This window comes from Triplophysa rosa, linkage group LG6 (assembly GCF_024868665.1).
Source record: "Triplophysa rosa linkage group LG6, Trosa_1v2, whole genome shotgun sequence".
NCBI classification, from domain to species: domain Eukaryota; kingdom Metazoa; phylum Chordata; class Actinopteri; order Cypriniformes; family Nemacheilidae; genus Triplophysa; species Triplophysa rosa.
The window spans coordinates 7,264,174-7,280,998 of record NC_079895.1 but is presented as its reverse complement, the minus strand read 5'-3'; the positions used below and the strand labels follow the sequence as shown (position 1 = coordinate 7,280,998).

Below are 16,825 nucleotides of genomic sequence, written 5' to 3'. Positions count from 1 at the left end.
GTTTTGTTGATAAACGTGTCAATGCATATGAAACCACATTTAACAGAAAGACCCACTTTAAAATATATCGCTTAAACCTTTTAGAAAAAAATACGTTGTAAGTCTGAACACAGTTGAACATTTAAAAGCAAGAGTACATGGTTGAACTAGTTTGAATGGTTGTTTAGTGCAAAATGAACTAAGGCTTTATACCAACCATGTTTTTTTATGAATTTCCATTTATCTATGCCTAAAGTTTTACTACAACTATAATAGTTAAATTATGGTTACTATCATACATTTTCCTTAGGGCGACGGCTCTGATGTTCATGTGGGACCGATGCTCTAGTTGGCTGGACGTCCCACGTGGTCTGAAGTATAAAAAAGTTTCAGCGCGAGGTGCTTTTACTAGTGTCGCGATTACACGAGAACAAGAACAACATCTCTCCTGAGGCTGAAGAAATACTTAGAAGAACATCGGAATTTCCAACACTATCACTGACCAAGCATCACGTTTAACGCGATATTCCGTGGAAAGCTACGTTATGAACGAATACGTTGACTACACTGAACTTTAACGGAATTACCGGCGTTTTTCTTTTTCGTGGGAGGTTACTGCTTTATTTCGTTTTGTTGTGATTCTTCACATAGCCACGCGCCACCAATAATTTGTCACTTATCCTGGAAAGGAGATGAAATTTTCGCGCATTTTACCTACGGACTGAAGTTTTACCGTGTTCCATTGAAATCCTCATAAAATGACCGAAAGCGTTATGAATGGACATCTGTCAAAGGAGGTTGCTGGAAGTATATATTTGTCCTGTTTGTAGGTCAAACTGACAGAAGACGGTAGGAATTCATGAACTGATTCGTTTGATTGTTGTACGGACGCTTGTTTAAGAAAATGAGTATTTACATTTTCCATGTGAGCTGTTTATTGGCTTGCATGCTCTCGGCTCAGTTTACTGTGGGAACTGAGGATTCCCAGTGCGTCTCGTGTGGACTCGGGCATCGGGACGATTCGGGGCGAATGGACACGGACTTTCTGGAGGCGGTTAAAAGGCACATATTAAACAGACTGCAGATGAGAGAGAGACCTAATATCACTCATCCCATTCCCAAAGCTGCCATGGTTACGGCGCTGCGCAAACTTCACGCCGGCAAAGTTAGGGAGGACGGGAGGGTTGAGATTCCTAACTTAGATGGACACGCCGCCTACAACGATGTGCAGGAGGAAACGTCGGAAATAATCAGTTTCGCCGAGTCAGGTGTGTACAGCAGCACGCATGCCAACTGTGTTAAACAGTTGAATGAATTTGGCTGGTTTCATGAGGCGTGCGTCTTTGATCTTACGTTCACGTGTAATTGGAGCAGTTAGAATACGTGACCCTTTCTTAAACTATAATTAGATATGCCGACAAAAAAATAATGACTGGGCTGTCAGATTATGACCTTTGGTGGGTGTCGAGTCAATTATGATCCAGGCTGGAACATCTCGGGAACGCCAAGTGAGCATCAAAAACATGGTAATCAAATTATTACGGATAATTCGGTAATGAGAGGGCAAGAACCTCATCACGCCTATTTCTGTTTATTACCCGATAAAAATCGTTGTTTCTAATGATCTCCATATAAGGAATGTGTTTCCTTACAGTAATTACCTGCACATTAGGTGCTGGTGAAGACAACCCTAAATCTCATTTTATAAACCGCAATGGAGGCATGATAAAGTTGGTGTAGGCCTACTTACAATAGTTTATAAGGGTGTACTATAATCTTAGGAAAATTAACCAATGTTAAAAATAGTAGGTTGATTCTCATTTGTGTGTGACCATATTTCTACTACCAATATCATGGTTAAACTATAGTTACTACAAATTTTGATTACTGTGGTATGTATGGTTAATTGTTGTAAGTGTATGCAGCTTGTTGACCAGAAAACATTCATACACACTTTCGGCATTGATTTGCAATATATATATATATATATATATATATATATACTGTATATGTAATATATCATGCCTTTTTATTGATTTGATCTCCAAGTACAAACCTACACATGAGGGATTAAGCCTAAATATTGCAGAACTGGCTGCTTTATCTTCCAGTCCAGCACACCGTGCGGCACAATTATCTCGGACATTATCCGAACTTCTTGCTCCAATAAGAATGATCTGAACCCAGTCATGACAGCCTGACAAAAGGAAGGCGGTTATTGTGGGAGTACTGTGCGTTCTTGCTTAACCCAATATGTCAACATTGGGAACAAAAACAACAAAAGATATCACTCAGAATAATGCATGAGACATTTGAGTCGTGGGTGACAGAGGCTGGTGTGGGGGTTGGTCGTCTTATATCCTACTCTGAACATGCATTTAAAATATCAAAGCTTCATCAGGCCTCCCCTATTATTCATGACACCTTTGAACCGCTGAGCAGCAATGCGTCATGAAACTGGCTCTCCAAACCCCCCTCTGCCTCGAGGCCAGCTGGCGCTAACCCCTTGAGCAGAGCCTGGCAGCCAGGCTGTGGCATTAGGAGAACCCCAGATGCATTCTGCTCAGAGGTACGTGCTGAGCAAAAAGTAGAATTTGTGAAAGTCAGGTGCAATGCGCAAATCACTGCAGCTGCGGGCGACTGGGCCGCCTCCGTTGCTGCGTGCTCTTCTCTGCTCACTATGATATGTGGTGAGCTCGTAAACCAGAAGGTGGCTCCTATCTCGCTCCCTGCTTCAGGACAGCAATAAGGAGAGGGCTGCCAAAGTACAGGAGAGGCCAGCTGCCAATTTCAGGTCTCTATTGACACTGTCCTACGGGCCATTTCAGAAGTATTTGGTGTCCCGTAGCCACAGGAGCGGAGCGGTAGATGTTCGCTTCTCATTTGTCAGCGTAGCCATTCGGACTCGCTGAACTCTACAGGACCAGTTCAGTGCAGGGTATTAAGACTTCATTATTAGACGTTGTTCAGCGTGCCACGGTGTCCGTGAGGTCAAAGAGCCAAACTGATCTCTTTAGAAAATCTTTTTGACATTTGATCCAAGGAAAGAAATTAGAGCCCGTAGTGTTAATTGATTGGCAGGCGGTCAAAATCTAATCGGGTGGCTTGCCATGCTCTTGATCTTATTGATCTTCGACAAGCAGTTCACATTAAACATTTAAAGCACGAGAGCGGTTTTCAGTGAACCACAAAAATAAAACCTTTCTCTATTTGAAAGTCTGCATCTATAAATCAACGTATATTGTTAAGGTACAAAAAGGAGCCATATCTAATAAACGTGAAATCATGTTTAACTGCCAGTGATTTCAGTGTCAAACACGTCCATGACACGGTTGCCATATACATATATTTCTCGCACTCTCTTCTCACTATTTATGTATGGGAGTGAAGTTGGATGAAGGTGAGGGAATACTGTAAGGTTATTTATTTACAGTATCAATACATCTTTGTCAGCATCCATCTGTGGACCCTGTAAAGAGAATATGGAGAATGAATAGAGTGCAAAGTGGACAGTCCTTTCTGTCAATAAATTCACGTCAAGCTATGGCTATGAAACATTTGTGCACATCCGTATGCAAGAAAATTTATATCCAGGAGGCATACAGTAGGTAAAAAAAAGTGGAGGAATCACAGTGAACATGTTCCCTATTATCATAGTACATACTTGTTCACACCTGACGTATCTCCAGGGCTTGACTCTATGTCACAGATGAACCCCGTTTCTGCACTGTGGGATATGAAAGGGCTGACAAAACAAGTTTTGACAGTCCTGTTATAATGTTCAGCATTGCATGGTCACCATTGGTTGTGATTTGGATGCTGGTCTCTCCTTAGCAATAAACATGTGGGTCAACCAGTTTCACCAGCTAGGCATCGTCCACCAGCTTTACCAGAACATGTGAAAGTGACACTTGAAAAACCATACTGAATAAAAAAGAAAACTTTATTATTACGTTATTAAGTTATTATTATTATTATTTGTCATTACTATTTGCTTCTATAATTGCAATTTAAACACCACCATTTAAAACAAATCTGCCTGTGTTAAACAGCTCTGGCATTTAAATAAAATATGATGCATTTTTTCTAATTATCTAGGTGGTCAAAAGGACTTTCAAAATCAAACGAAAAACAAAAATACTCTACATCTTAGACTTCACAAATCACTACACTGTTGTATTTAGAAAGTGGCCAGTGTCATGTAAATAGCCTTTATGTTGCCTATCATGCCTTTCGTTTGAAGGCCACACGCTCAATGCTAGGCTGTGACATTGCAGTCTCCTAATACCTCTCACACGGCATTGTGCTGTCAGTCTCAGAGGCTCCTGGGGCTCTGGGTTTTCACAGCACTTCTTATGAACTCAATGAACCCCCTGGGGAAAGGCCCACGTCCGACCCCTCCCACACTCTTCGCCCAGCATCTTCAGCCTAAATCACCAAGCCAACTGGACGCGGGCCCAGAGCTCCACTGTGGCACCTAATCTATCTGGACAATTTGGGTGGTTTATGTTAGTCAACGTTGCTTAAGAGATGTCAGGATGTCTTCTAATAACGAGAGAAAACATGCATTTTGTATTAAACACCATTTTTTCGATCCTTTACAGATGATGCGGCTCCATCCAAGTCTAGCCTCTACTTCCTGATCTCCAATGAGGGCAATCAGAACCTCTACGTGTTGCAGGCCAACCTGTGGCTCTACTTCAAGCTGTTGCCCGGTTCTCAGGAGAAAGGATTGCGGAGGAAGGTCACGGTGAGGATGCGTTTCCTTGAGCCCAGCGGGCAGAGTTTGCACTGGCCTGTGATGGAAAAACGTGTGGAGTTGAAGCGCAGCGGCTGGCACACCTTTCCTCTGTCCGAGCCCGTGAGAGAATTGCTGGGCAAAGGGGGGCGACGTCAAGACCTGGACATCCACTGCGATGGTTGCGAGGCCACTAAAGTGTTGCCCATCATGGTGGACCCGAAAGACCCCTCGCATCGACCCTTCCTGGTGGTCCGTGCTCAGCAGGCAGATGGCAAGCACCGCATCCGGAAGCGAGGCCTAGAGTGTGACGGTACCAATGGAGGTTTGTGCTGCAGACAGCAGTTTTACATTGACTTCCGACTGATTGGCTGGAATGACTGGATCATCGCACCAGCAGGGTATTATGGGAACTACTGTGAGGGCAGCTGTCCAGCATATATGGCAGGTGTTCCAGGCTCCGCCTCCTCTTTCCACACCGCAGTGGTGAACCAGTACCGCATGAGAGGCATGAGTCCTGGATCGGTCAGTTCTTGTTGCATACCCACCAAACTCAGCACCATGTCAATGCTTTACTTCGACGACGAGTACAACATTGTCAAACGTGATGTGCCTAACATGATCGTGGAGGAGTGCGGGTGCGCCTGACATCCCTGTTTAAATCTGAATACGAGAGCAGAGACAGTCATATTTATGATGTTTTTGTACCACGTGCATATAGATTGTGTTATTATTTGTGCGCTCACCAAGTACAATCACACACGTGTGTGTGCATCAAGCAGTCGATCATCAGATATATGACAGGTTGGTACTCTATAACGAATATGAAAGCTTTGGGGTGATAAGGGAATGATAACACCAAATGGTATCGCTCTAGTTTGCCATTTCTAGACTTAAAAAAAAGCGGCTCAACACAATTCCCTCCAACAGCAAAAAAGGAGAGGGACATTTCCGAACCATCGTCACCCACTGACAAAAGTACTTAGAAATCGTCCCGGCGGTCGTACAAGCACTGACATCTCAACTTCAGAACACCAGCACTTCGACAGCTTTCTTTATACAACACGACAAATCATTCCAGCTGAGGTGGAGACTTCAAAATCAGTGCATTCATTTTCCCAATCATTCCCAGAGACAATCCCAGAACATTGACTCCATGTGTCTGCGGCATTGATACATATCAGTCAGTTGCGAGGGTTTTACTTGAACTGCGAGTCCTCTGGGCAACATCGTCTTACAACTATGACCTCTTCTTCCGTTCTCGTTTATGTGGCAGACTGCATAACCGGTCCGACATAAACCTTATGTCTTCAGCGGCTGACCCGCGGAGCGACTGAAATTCTGTCCAGCTGGTTTACAGTGAGTAAAGCACTTGCGAAAACTCTCAAAATGCACAATTTTAAGCACTTGCATATTGCAAAGCCTTCAAAAGGGTACACAGAGGTGGACCAACCCTTGCTCATAGTCCTTTTAATATAAAGTGCCGCATGAACTATGCAATGTACAGTAATCCTGAAACATGTCAAACTGATTTCTTTTTTTTGTACTGCTTGTCTTTAACTTTTTATCAATACTTGAAATGTGATCTTTCGCTTGCTTTCCAAAGCGGATGATTGATACGATGTTTGCACTGAAAAGTTGCGGGATTAGTTAAAAGACAAAAAAACTGCCATTGAAAACGTTATTTTTGTAGTAATAAACTGAGTTTTGTGAAAATGTATTGTACCTAATAATTGTACCAAAGAGGCCATTATTTTAGCAGTTTGAAAAAGGTGGCAAGGCCATTCCTATGTGTGTATAAAATTAATACTGATCATTCTCAAGAGGCCTAATAATCAGGGTACACCATTAAGGATTCTGTTTGTAGCTCTGTCTCATTTTTCTACTATGTACAGCAAACCAATGGAACACAATCGCTTTTCATTGTTTTTAATTTGTTTGGTCTTCTATTTAATAAGAGTTATTTCGTAGCTGTTGTTACAAAGTCATTTAGATAAACAGATCTCTGTACAGATTATGTAAAATAAAAATATTCTTTCTTAAATATTTTGTAACTTGAAAATAAATGCATTAAATCCTTGTACTCTGAAATGTGAAGCGGTTGCTTTTAACAGCATCAGAATGGCAACAACGATGTTGCTTTGCAAATCAGAGCATGTATGACTTTGCATAAACAAACCTAAACTTTTGCATGCATTTCAAATTACACACAAAAAAGCTGCAGTTCTCTGCTGCGTACTACGAGGTAAAGAGCTTGCTGTGAGACAACAGGAATAAGCCTATTGATATACAGTATATATATATAGAGAGAGAGATTTTGAGATATCATATTAATACATATATCCACCTGGTTACAGTATAGACACTTCACGTGTATGTCATTTTTAGTACATTCTTAGCTCAAGGGCAAGAGGTCTCTTACACCATAACTGTCACGGTCCTACCTTCTTGTTTATGAATTCCTAGTCGTGTGGCAGGATCGTGACAGAGCCCTTAGGTTTTATGTGAGAAAGCCATGAGATGTTTATGTTTTTTACTTCTCATGCATTTTCTCGTGTCTTGTCATTGGCCCCGCCCCTCTCGTTTCATGTATTGCTTCCCTGCCGTGTCTTATGTTTCCCACCTGCCCTGTGTCATTATCCCTCATTTGTCTTACCCTATTTAATGCCCTCTTGTTTCATTGTCCTGTGCTCTTGCGTTGCATGTGTATGTACTTGCGTTGGTAGTGTTTCCATGTCGTGTGCCCTGCTACCCTACCATGTGGATTACTGGTTTGTGAATACCCTTGTCTTGTCTTGCCTTGCCTTGTCCTGCCTTGCTTTTCTTTTGACGTTGTGTCACATATAGTTTAGTTTGTTTTGCCCCATCGTGGGAAGTGTTTTGTTCTCGTCTTGTATTTTAGTTGTTCTCGTGTTGACACCCCCTCGTGGGTTTTTGTTTTGTCTCCGTTGTGTTAATAAATCTGTTAACCCCTTCACCACCGCCTGCCTGCATTTGGGTTCTTTCCACACCATTCGTGTCAGAACGCAAGAGCCACTTCTGAACCCAGTAGGTAGCAGGTATGGAGTCAAAAAGGGCAGTTAGGAGCCGCCTGGCTCAGGGTCCTGTTCGGCTTCCGCCAGAGGGGGACCCCCGTGAAGGACTTCGCCATGGACTTCCTGTCCACCGCGCGCTACTCGGGGTTCACTGAGGCAGAGTTGAAGGTTATCTTCAACAGCTGCCTCGATGAACCCTTCGAGCCAGCAGAGATGCGCCGGTTGAGACCCCTGGGCTTCGTGGACCAACTCCAACTCGCGATGAATCGGGGAACGTCCATGGTGGAGCCTCTCACGGGGCTGGCTACCATCCCTGAGGACAGCCCCTTGCAGGTCAGGGTTTTGGGTGTGGCCACACCGTCCACCTCAACTCCTGCAGCTTTGCCTCCAGCCAGCCTCAGTGGCAAGCGGGGGAGGCGAGAGTCTTGGGGGTCCTCGTCGGAGGCCTCCAACCCCGAGCCTGCCGTGCCCTTCACCTCCTTCCTTCAGCCGACCACCAGACAGGTGGTTCGGCTGAAGAAACGGCAACGGAGGGGGGCGCGGGATCCGGTGCAGCCGGTGTCCAGTCCGGTGCAGCCAGCGTCCAGTCCAGTGTCCAGTCCGGCGCAGCCGGCGTCCAGTACGGTGCAGCAGCCGGCCTTCCAGCCGGGTCCCAGCCTTGTCCTTTACAGCTCTACCTGCTGCACTTTCTCTCTCGCCATCTTCACCTCTTGCTTTTCTCACACGTAAACACTCTCAAACGCGTTCGTTTTGGTGTTACTATCATGACAAAGACTTTCCATTGACGTCTGTTGTTTGCATTCTGAGCTAATTGGAGTTTTTTCTAACTGTCTGTGTTCTTTATGTATATACAGGTATTCTTATGACCCGCCGACGTTCCCCCCAGGACTTCCTCCCCTAAGTCCCCCAGGACTTATTTTTATTCTCACCCCAACCCCGCTGTCATTCTGTCATGTTTACCTTTGGTTATGTTGTCTATGTGTATTTGGATCTGTCACCCAGTCGGTCTTGTCTTGTTAGTCGACCCCTTGGTGAACACCTGGGGGTGTTCATTAAGGGGGGGTTCTGTCACGGTCCTACCTTCTTGTTTATGAATTCCTAGTCGTGTGGCAGGATCGGGACAGAGCCCTTAGGTTTTATGTGAGAAAGCCATGAGATGTTTATGTTTTTTACTTCTCATGTGTTTTCTTGTGTCTTGTCATTGGCCCCGCCCCTCTTGTTTCATGTATTGCTTCCCTGCTGTGTCTTATGTTTCCCACCTGCCCTGTGTCATTATCCCTCGTTTGTCTTACCCTATTTAATGCCCTCTTGTTTCATTGTCCTGTGCTCTTGCGTTGCATGTGTATGTACTTGCGTTGGTAGTGTTTCCGTGTCGTGTGCCCTGCTACCCTACCATGTGGATTACTGGTTTGTGAATACCCTTGTCTTGTCTTGCGAATACCCTTGTCTTGTCTTGCCTTGCCTTGTCCTGCCTTGCTTTTCTTTTGACATTGTGTCACATATAGTTTAGTTTGTTTTGCCCCATCGTGGGAAGTGTTTTGTTGTCGTCTTGTATTTTAGTTGTTCTCGTGTTGACACCCCCTCGTGGGTTTTTGTTTTGTCTCTGTTGTGTTAATAAATCTGTTAACCCCTTCACCACCGCCAGCCTGAATTTGGGTTCTTTCCACACCATTCGTGTCAATAACATTTAGAGACGGATTACATCAGTGTGGGTCCCCTGGAAGCCCTAAACATGTACTGCCTTTTCTGAGGCATAGATGCAAACACACTGCACCAAAATACCAAAAGCAAACAAAGCGAGCCAGCACACCTACCAACGGTCGGGGCGGTTCTGCTGAATCCCCGTACAACGCTGCAAAACAACACATGCATTCCAAAACATACCACGCAGCCCAACGACATCAGTCACATATTTACCTGAAGTGTAGCTCTCGCGCATCTGTCAAATGAGACAGACAAAGTGGCGTGAAAAATTATGTGTTTATAGAAGTCACTTGAAAATGACAGTGCAAGAGTGATGTGGTACGAGTCAGTATCGACACCCACATGGAGGGAAAAAATATTTTGATGCGAGTGTTGTAGTTATGCACACACACACACACATTTCAAATATATGTGTGTGTGTTTATATATATATCAATACATTTATGTATGCCACAATATCTTTACGTGTGTATACAGTGATATAAGAATACCTGTATATACATAAAGAACACAGACAGTTAGAAAAATCTCCAATTAGCTCAGAATGCAAACAACAGACGTCAATGGAAAGTCTTTGTCATGATAGTAACACCAACACGAGCGCGTTTGAGAGTGTTTACTTGTGAGAAAAGCAAGAGGTGAAGATGGCGAGAGAGAAAGTGCAGCAGGTAGAGCTGTAAAGGCAGAGCTGTCTCGTCATGTAGCGGAGTGTTAACGGTGCCGCCACGACTGCTGGAATGTTAATGATACCATAGTTGTGCTGCAGGCAAACTCGTGAAGCCACACACACACACACACACACACACACACACACACACACAAAACACCTTAACCATCCCACATGACCCAACAATCTGTAAACACCATCTGAGGTCAAAAGAGTTACGGTGACTAAATCCAATGCGAAATGACATGAGGTAGAACATGTTTAGAGCTAGTTTATAATATGGTCATTCATGTGAGGATCTGATCATTTAGGCAAATAAAAAACTATGAAAAATGTCCCACATGCATTTTATATGAAAACATTTTACATGTGCACTTTATATGGAAATAAATTTACATTTATGCATTTGGCTGACACTTATATCCAAAGCGACTATGCAGTATGTGTGTTCCCTGGGAATAAATGGCCAGGATACTCTTCAAAATTGAACAAGTATTCTCAGTTTTACTACAGTAAAACTTAGTACTACTTAGTATTTTTAGTGCATCTAACATGCAATAAGTAGTTTTAGTTTTGAGTAAACTTCCTAAATGTGAATTTTAACCCTGAATTGGCTTGCACAATGCATTCTCATAAGGGATTACAGACTGAAGTGAAAAGGCTTAAAAAGATGAAAGCGTACTTGAGAGAACCAATGACAATATAGCTCTTTAATCCAATGAGACTTAATTCGTGCTGCTGCAGGTGTTCAGACAAATAAACTAACAACTGTGGGTGTAAAGCACAGACAGTCTAACAGCAAATAAAAAACAGAATGAAACAAAAAATTCAGTTGGTAGAGCATTGCTTTAAAGGTCCAGTGCATGTAATTTCGCGGCATCCAGCGGTGAGGTTGCGAATTGCAACCAACGGCACACTCCACCCCTCCCATTCTAAGCACTACGGTGGCTGACAAAGGACTAAGATGTCATTATGTTTTTGCTTCTTTGCCAAAGGAGATAATGTCTTTACGAAACACGATCTGTAGTGCAGTTTGTCCGTTTAGGGCTACTGTAGAAACAACATGGCAAATTCCATGTAAGGGGACGCGCAGTGTATGTCGATAAAAATAGCTCATTCTAAGGTAATAAAAACATAATGGTTCATTACGTAAGGTCTTCATACACCTCTGAAGGCATAGTTATGTATATTAGATTGCATTTCTCTCAATAGATCCTCCAAAAAATTACACACTGGACCTTAAACAGCAAACAAGTTGCGGGTTCAATTCTGAGAAAACACACACACACACACACACACACACACACACTGATCAACCGTGTACATTGAATGCATCTCAAGTCGCTTTGTATCTGTCAAATACGTAACATAACAATAAAAAGTCAATTACATGACAGTTAGGTATGCTTATTTTCCAAAGTCCTTGTTTTTTGTTTTCTTTATACTGATAGATTTACACAGAATTATCTAGAGCTGCTTTGCACTAAACCCCAAGTCCATGTCTGAAGTATGGATTTACAAGCTTCTTTAACCCCACTGAAAAACAGCCCAAGGTTTGTCACACTCCTCTCCACAGCAGCCCCTCCGCCCTCCTCCACGTTGACCTCCTGACTCCTTGAGCACTAGAGTACATTCAAGGCCACAAAGCTTCCATTTGTGTTGTGGTTTTACCTCGTACTGGCTGGGGGATCAGAGATCAACAAGGGTCGCCTCCACAGGGAACTTTAGCAGAGATTCGCCACAGTGCAGGGGTTGATAGTAAACTCAACAAACTTACAGAAACTAAAAGCGCACCGTAAACCCAAAAGGCAGACCTGTGGAAAAAAATCGAAATGAGAGCAGCGGATATGGGTAGTTCACCCAAAAATGGAATTTTGTCCTCTAACATCATTCAAAATCTGTACATGCCTCTTTCTTCTGTGGGACATAAAATAAGAGGTTTTGAGAAACATAATAGAAGTCAATGGGACCAAGGTTGTTTGGTTACCAACTCTCTTCAAAATATCTCCTTCTGTGTTCTGCAGACGAGAGAAAGTCATACAGGTTTGGAATAACATGCATACAAACTTTCCATATAAGCTCAAATGGCCAAACGTTTTTATCTGCGTGAACACACATTGGAAGGAACATTGCAGGAATAAATAAAGTTAACGCTGACCTGGGTCTGCCAGGTCTTGGTTACGTCAATCGCGGCTGCTTTGTGGCAATATTCTGCAGGATGAGATTATTTTAACCTTTGGAGAACTGAAGAAATATAGAAAGAAGACTTGTGCTGGTGAGTAAAGCTCCACACACACGTCGCAGCAGAGCCAAAAGCAAACAGCTGGCCTTTTGTTCAGCCAGGCAGAGTTTCTGCTCACATTCATGTGACGTGGTGCATGGCATGCAAGGGTTGAAACTACTGACGGTGATTGCCACAATGACGCGTACAAGTGAAACTGCAACACGGTTCTGCTCTCAAGTTCACAGACAAAGCCCGGCAACTCTCTGATCTCACAACACAAGGAACATATGGGGAAAATAAGGGCATATTTGGAAGCGCCAGAGCTGTGGATCTGTGAGCGCACTGTGTTTGCGAGGAGGGAAATTCCATTAGAGGGGATTTCAGGTGTGGTTGTACATTTTAAAGCGAGCCATCATTCCTGTTTGCCTCATCACAGGGTTGTTATTTTGCAGGTGCCTTATTGTGTTCCATTGTTCTGCTTCTAGGGGGTTTTTATGATCTTACCAAAACAGAGATGCTGAGATGTCGCGTCTGAAGATGCGGTCTTCATCACGGATGGAAGAAAGGAGACCTTTGTGAGCAGAAACTGATGTCGGAAGAGATGTGTAAGAGAAAACGGCAGGGGAAAGAGTAACGGAATGTCGCTCTTGGGTGACACGCCTCTCGGTTAAAAGGAAGCCTGAAACAATGACACAAAGAGAAAGGCAACCTGATCGGATGAAAGAAAGACAGACTTGACATGCTTGCACTCGGATGTGGATCAATTCAATATAAGATCTATAGAGATGATGTTCTCAATGAGGGTGAATATCTGCAGAATGTGTTTTTGAGTAATGAATTCAATAGGAATAGGTATACGCACACGTCAATCTAGTGAAAACTCTTTAAAAGCGATGGTATATTAGTTGTCATATATGGCAGAAACCTTGTGTCTCCAAAACGGCTACTTTTTAGTGTTATTAAACACTGTATTCATAGTTAGAAGTTTTTATTGGGTAAATATTTGCGAAACCCACAGGCAATCATGACCAATAGTGATGATTTATGAAAAACAAACAAACAAAAAAATGACAAAGAACACTGTATAACATAATAAATGTATAAATAAAAAAAATCATAATGATCAGTTATTAGGTTTCCTCACAACATTGACAATGTTGTTTGTTTGCCAACATTTCCTTAAAGGGTTACCCAAAAATGAAAATTCTGTAATCTCACCCTCTTGTCATTTCAAACCTGTATGACTCTCTTTCTTCCGCAGAACACGAAAGAAAATTTGTTGAAGAATGTTGTTAGCCGGCACCCATTTACTTGCATTGGTTTTATGTCCATACAATAGAAGTGAATGGGTGCCGCTGCTGTTCTGTTACCAACCTTCTTCAGAATATATTATTTTGTGTTCTGTGGAAAAGAGAAAGTCACACAGGTTTAAAATGACAAGAGGGTGAGTAAACGATGACAGAATTTTCATTTTTGGGTGAACTATCCCTTTCAGCAAACAGAACAAATATCGTGGCTGGTAACACGTATAAAGCATGAAAAACAGTTGCTGCGTGTTGGAGATACGAACAATGTCAGATGAATGTTTCTGGCATTATCTGATACAGGATATGCTGATAAACCATCTGGGGATGTTTATAAGACAACAGCGAGCGCCCATGGCCGGCACACCATCAAAGAGCAAAAAGATGGACTACTGCAAGCCTAGATATCTGTCAGACTTTGGGCTTTCCCTCTGGGATTGTACATGACTCAAAGGCTGGGGTTATCATCCGACTCAAATGAATTTCACAGAGCGCTGAGTCAAAGGGAGAATGAGAGCCACACACAGCGCATGGTTCTCTGATGATCATGCCCTGGCTCTAGATACCATCTGAAGTTTTTCCACTCTCAAAGGCTGCACTATGTGAGATTGGAAGCCTGCCCGTAATCTACCACAAGACAGGCAACACACAATAAAAGCCTCTGTTTTAATGTGAATCCCACCGTGTGATTTAATGTAAATACATAGATTGATGACATGTTCAGGTGCATAGCGAACATTCCAGAAAGCCGTGCCAGAACCACACCACAGGCAACTATTTAAAAGATCGAAAGATTAATAACAATAATAATGCAACTAATAATAATAATGATCATACATAATGAATATAAATGATGCAACATAATAATAATAAACGTATTATTATTGTTGTTATCATTATTAATACTACAACTAATAATAATAATAATGATAATACATAATGAATATAAATGATGCAACATAATAATAATAAACGTATTATTATTGTTGTTATCATTATTAATACTACAACTAATAATAATATCAAATGTTTTCTGATGTTTTGTCAGTGGCCTGTATTACGAAGCCGGTTTTAGTTTCTACCCAGGTAAGTTAGTTTGAGCATAGGCTGAGTTTTTGGGCTCAAGAAGGTGGATTGGTTTTGAGCGGGTTTCATGGCCATGGTATCAAAAAAAACTGGACCAATCAGCTCTGAGAAAAGGGACGTATATCTTACGCTGTGAAGCCACTCTCCATGTATCTCTCGCTCTAAATTAAAAAAAGTTTAGTGATAAGATGTTAGAGAATTTTTTTTGCTGCCAAGTGTTTATTTGTATTGTATATTTACATTTATTAATTATAATTCAAAACACATTAATATAATCAGTTGATAATTAATATTTTTAAATTAATATTAAACACCGCTTAATTAACGTCTATTAATATATATTTAAAATGAACTTATATTAATAAAAATTAATATAACCATATTCGTATAAAACCTAACTTTAATATATAAAGCTTTTTAAAGTGATGAACCATACATATTATCTTTAGATCTTTTTGTAAACCTATACAAATCATTTAAATTCAGTTGATTCTGTAATGGTATAGTCAGTAGCTGCCTTCTCAAACTTTCACTGCAGCAGTGTTTACTCCTGCCATGTAAATGTGTTTTAATTCATGACAATTTTTAATAATGATCTCTACATCTTCAACAGAAAAGTGAATTGCGCTGATACTCGAGAGAAGTCAATCCAACTGATGATGCTTTCCGTGTTCCGTGTGATTGGCTGTTTGCCTCACGTGTCACACTGTCAGGTGCACTCGCTTCACAAACTCTGGATCAAACCGGAGTTGACAGAGAAAGTTAATACCAAGCGTTGTGCTACAGCTCTAAACCAGGTTGGGTTTGTCTGGTTTTGTCAACTCAAAACTTACTCTGCAACTCAGCGTTTGTTCACCACGCTTTCTGATACAGGTCACAGAGGACACATGTAGTGTATTTGTCAACTACCCACACACAAAATAAAACAATAAAAATGTTGGTCTCTTAGAAAATCAAATGATCGAATACCTACATTAACTGCAGTCTAAACAATTGTCTTCTAAGTAATAACGCAAAACATTCGAGACAAAGTTGATCCTTAATGAAACGTAACTGAGAACACCATTAAATCTTCTTGGAAGAGCAACCTCTGAGCAATATCATTTTCTCCTGGGCGTGAATGCCCAGTCACGGTCCTTAACATGTTCCTGTGTTCAGTCTGCGTTCATAAATAAGCCGATACAATAAAAACCTGTGATTCATGTTGTTTTCTTGCCACTCCACAGTAACCGAAGCCCAACAATGCCATGGCTTAATCCCCCTTCACATTTACAAAGCACACATCAATGTGCAATGTTGGTTTTTTCCAATTCCACAATGATGACATGAGGCATTTGCCCAAATAAGGTGGCATTGGAAGTGCGCTGCTCGAGCGGGTCTGAGGTAATGACTGTGGATTCCACACATCTTACCTAATGGCCCTCAGCGCTATATAATCCTCCAGTTATCTCAGACACTTCCCGATGTTGACCACAAGTGTATCAGCTGATGTGAGGGCCGAGAGCCGGGCCAGAGCAAAGATTAGTTTGGGGAAACCGGGCAGCTGTGTTCTACTTGCATGCTGAGAATCAATGAGAAAGACATCCGGTCCTCTCTCCGGTCCGTGTCCAAGAGCCGTGTTATCGGCGATGACACGTAGACCCTCGAAGGAAGAAGCGGCGATGCCTCCAAACAAGAGTTCAAGTGTGATAAACATGGTTGGTATCTGATGAAATATTATGTTTAGGGTGGAGCAAGCCTTTGGGATATGTGGATTGAGAGTAAGCTAACCTAGAACGGTAGAGACATGTCTGTTTTAAAAATAGCATCATAGCGTACACTCATTGCTTTTGGGTGCTGCTTCAGTGACGAACAACGTTTACATATAAAGCATTGGAGTATTTTAGATGGCTGCTTGTCATATATGATGTGACCTTGGGTAAAAGCCAGGAGACATTGTGTAACATCAGTGTTTTATTTTAGGTTGTATAATATACATCTTACCTAAGACTGGGCAATTAACTGCATCACGTTCCCACATTGTCGCTGACACGTGAAACTGAAATGGCACGACACAAACCCAAGAAAGCACTAATGTTTGGGAACTTT

At 42.2% G+C, this 16,825-nt stretch overlaps 1 protein-coding gene across 1 annotated transcript; it reads left to right on the top strand.

Moving 5' to 3' along the window:
- Window positions 1-386: 386 nt before the first annotated feature.
- On the top strand, window positions 387-6,741 carry inhbb (inhibin subunit beta B). Its single transcript, XM_057336951.1, has 2 exons — window positions 387-1,247; window positions 4,584-6,741. Exons 1-2 carry the CDS (start codon window positions 884-886, stop codon window positions 5,363-5,365), a joined length of 1,146 nt encoding a protein of 381 aa, XP_057192934.1. The 5' UTR covers window positions 387-883; the 3' UTR covers window positions 5,366-6,741.
- Window positions 6,742-16,825: the final 10,084 nt, after the last annotated feature.

Coding starts and splice junctions, on each gene's coding strand:
- inhbb (XM_057336951.1), top strand. CDS start 884: ATGAGTATTTACATTTTCCATGTGAGCTGTTTATTGGCTTGCATGCTC. Junction 1,248..4,583: donor AATCAGTTTCGCCGAGTCAG/GTGTGTACAGCA, acceptor GATCCTTTACAG/ATGATGCGGCTCCATCCAAG.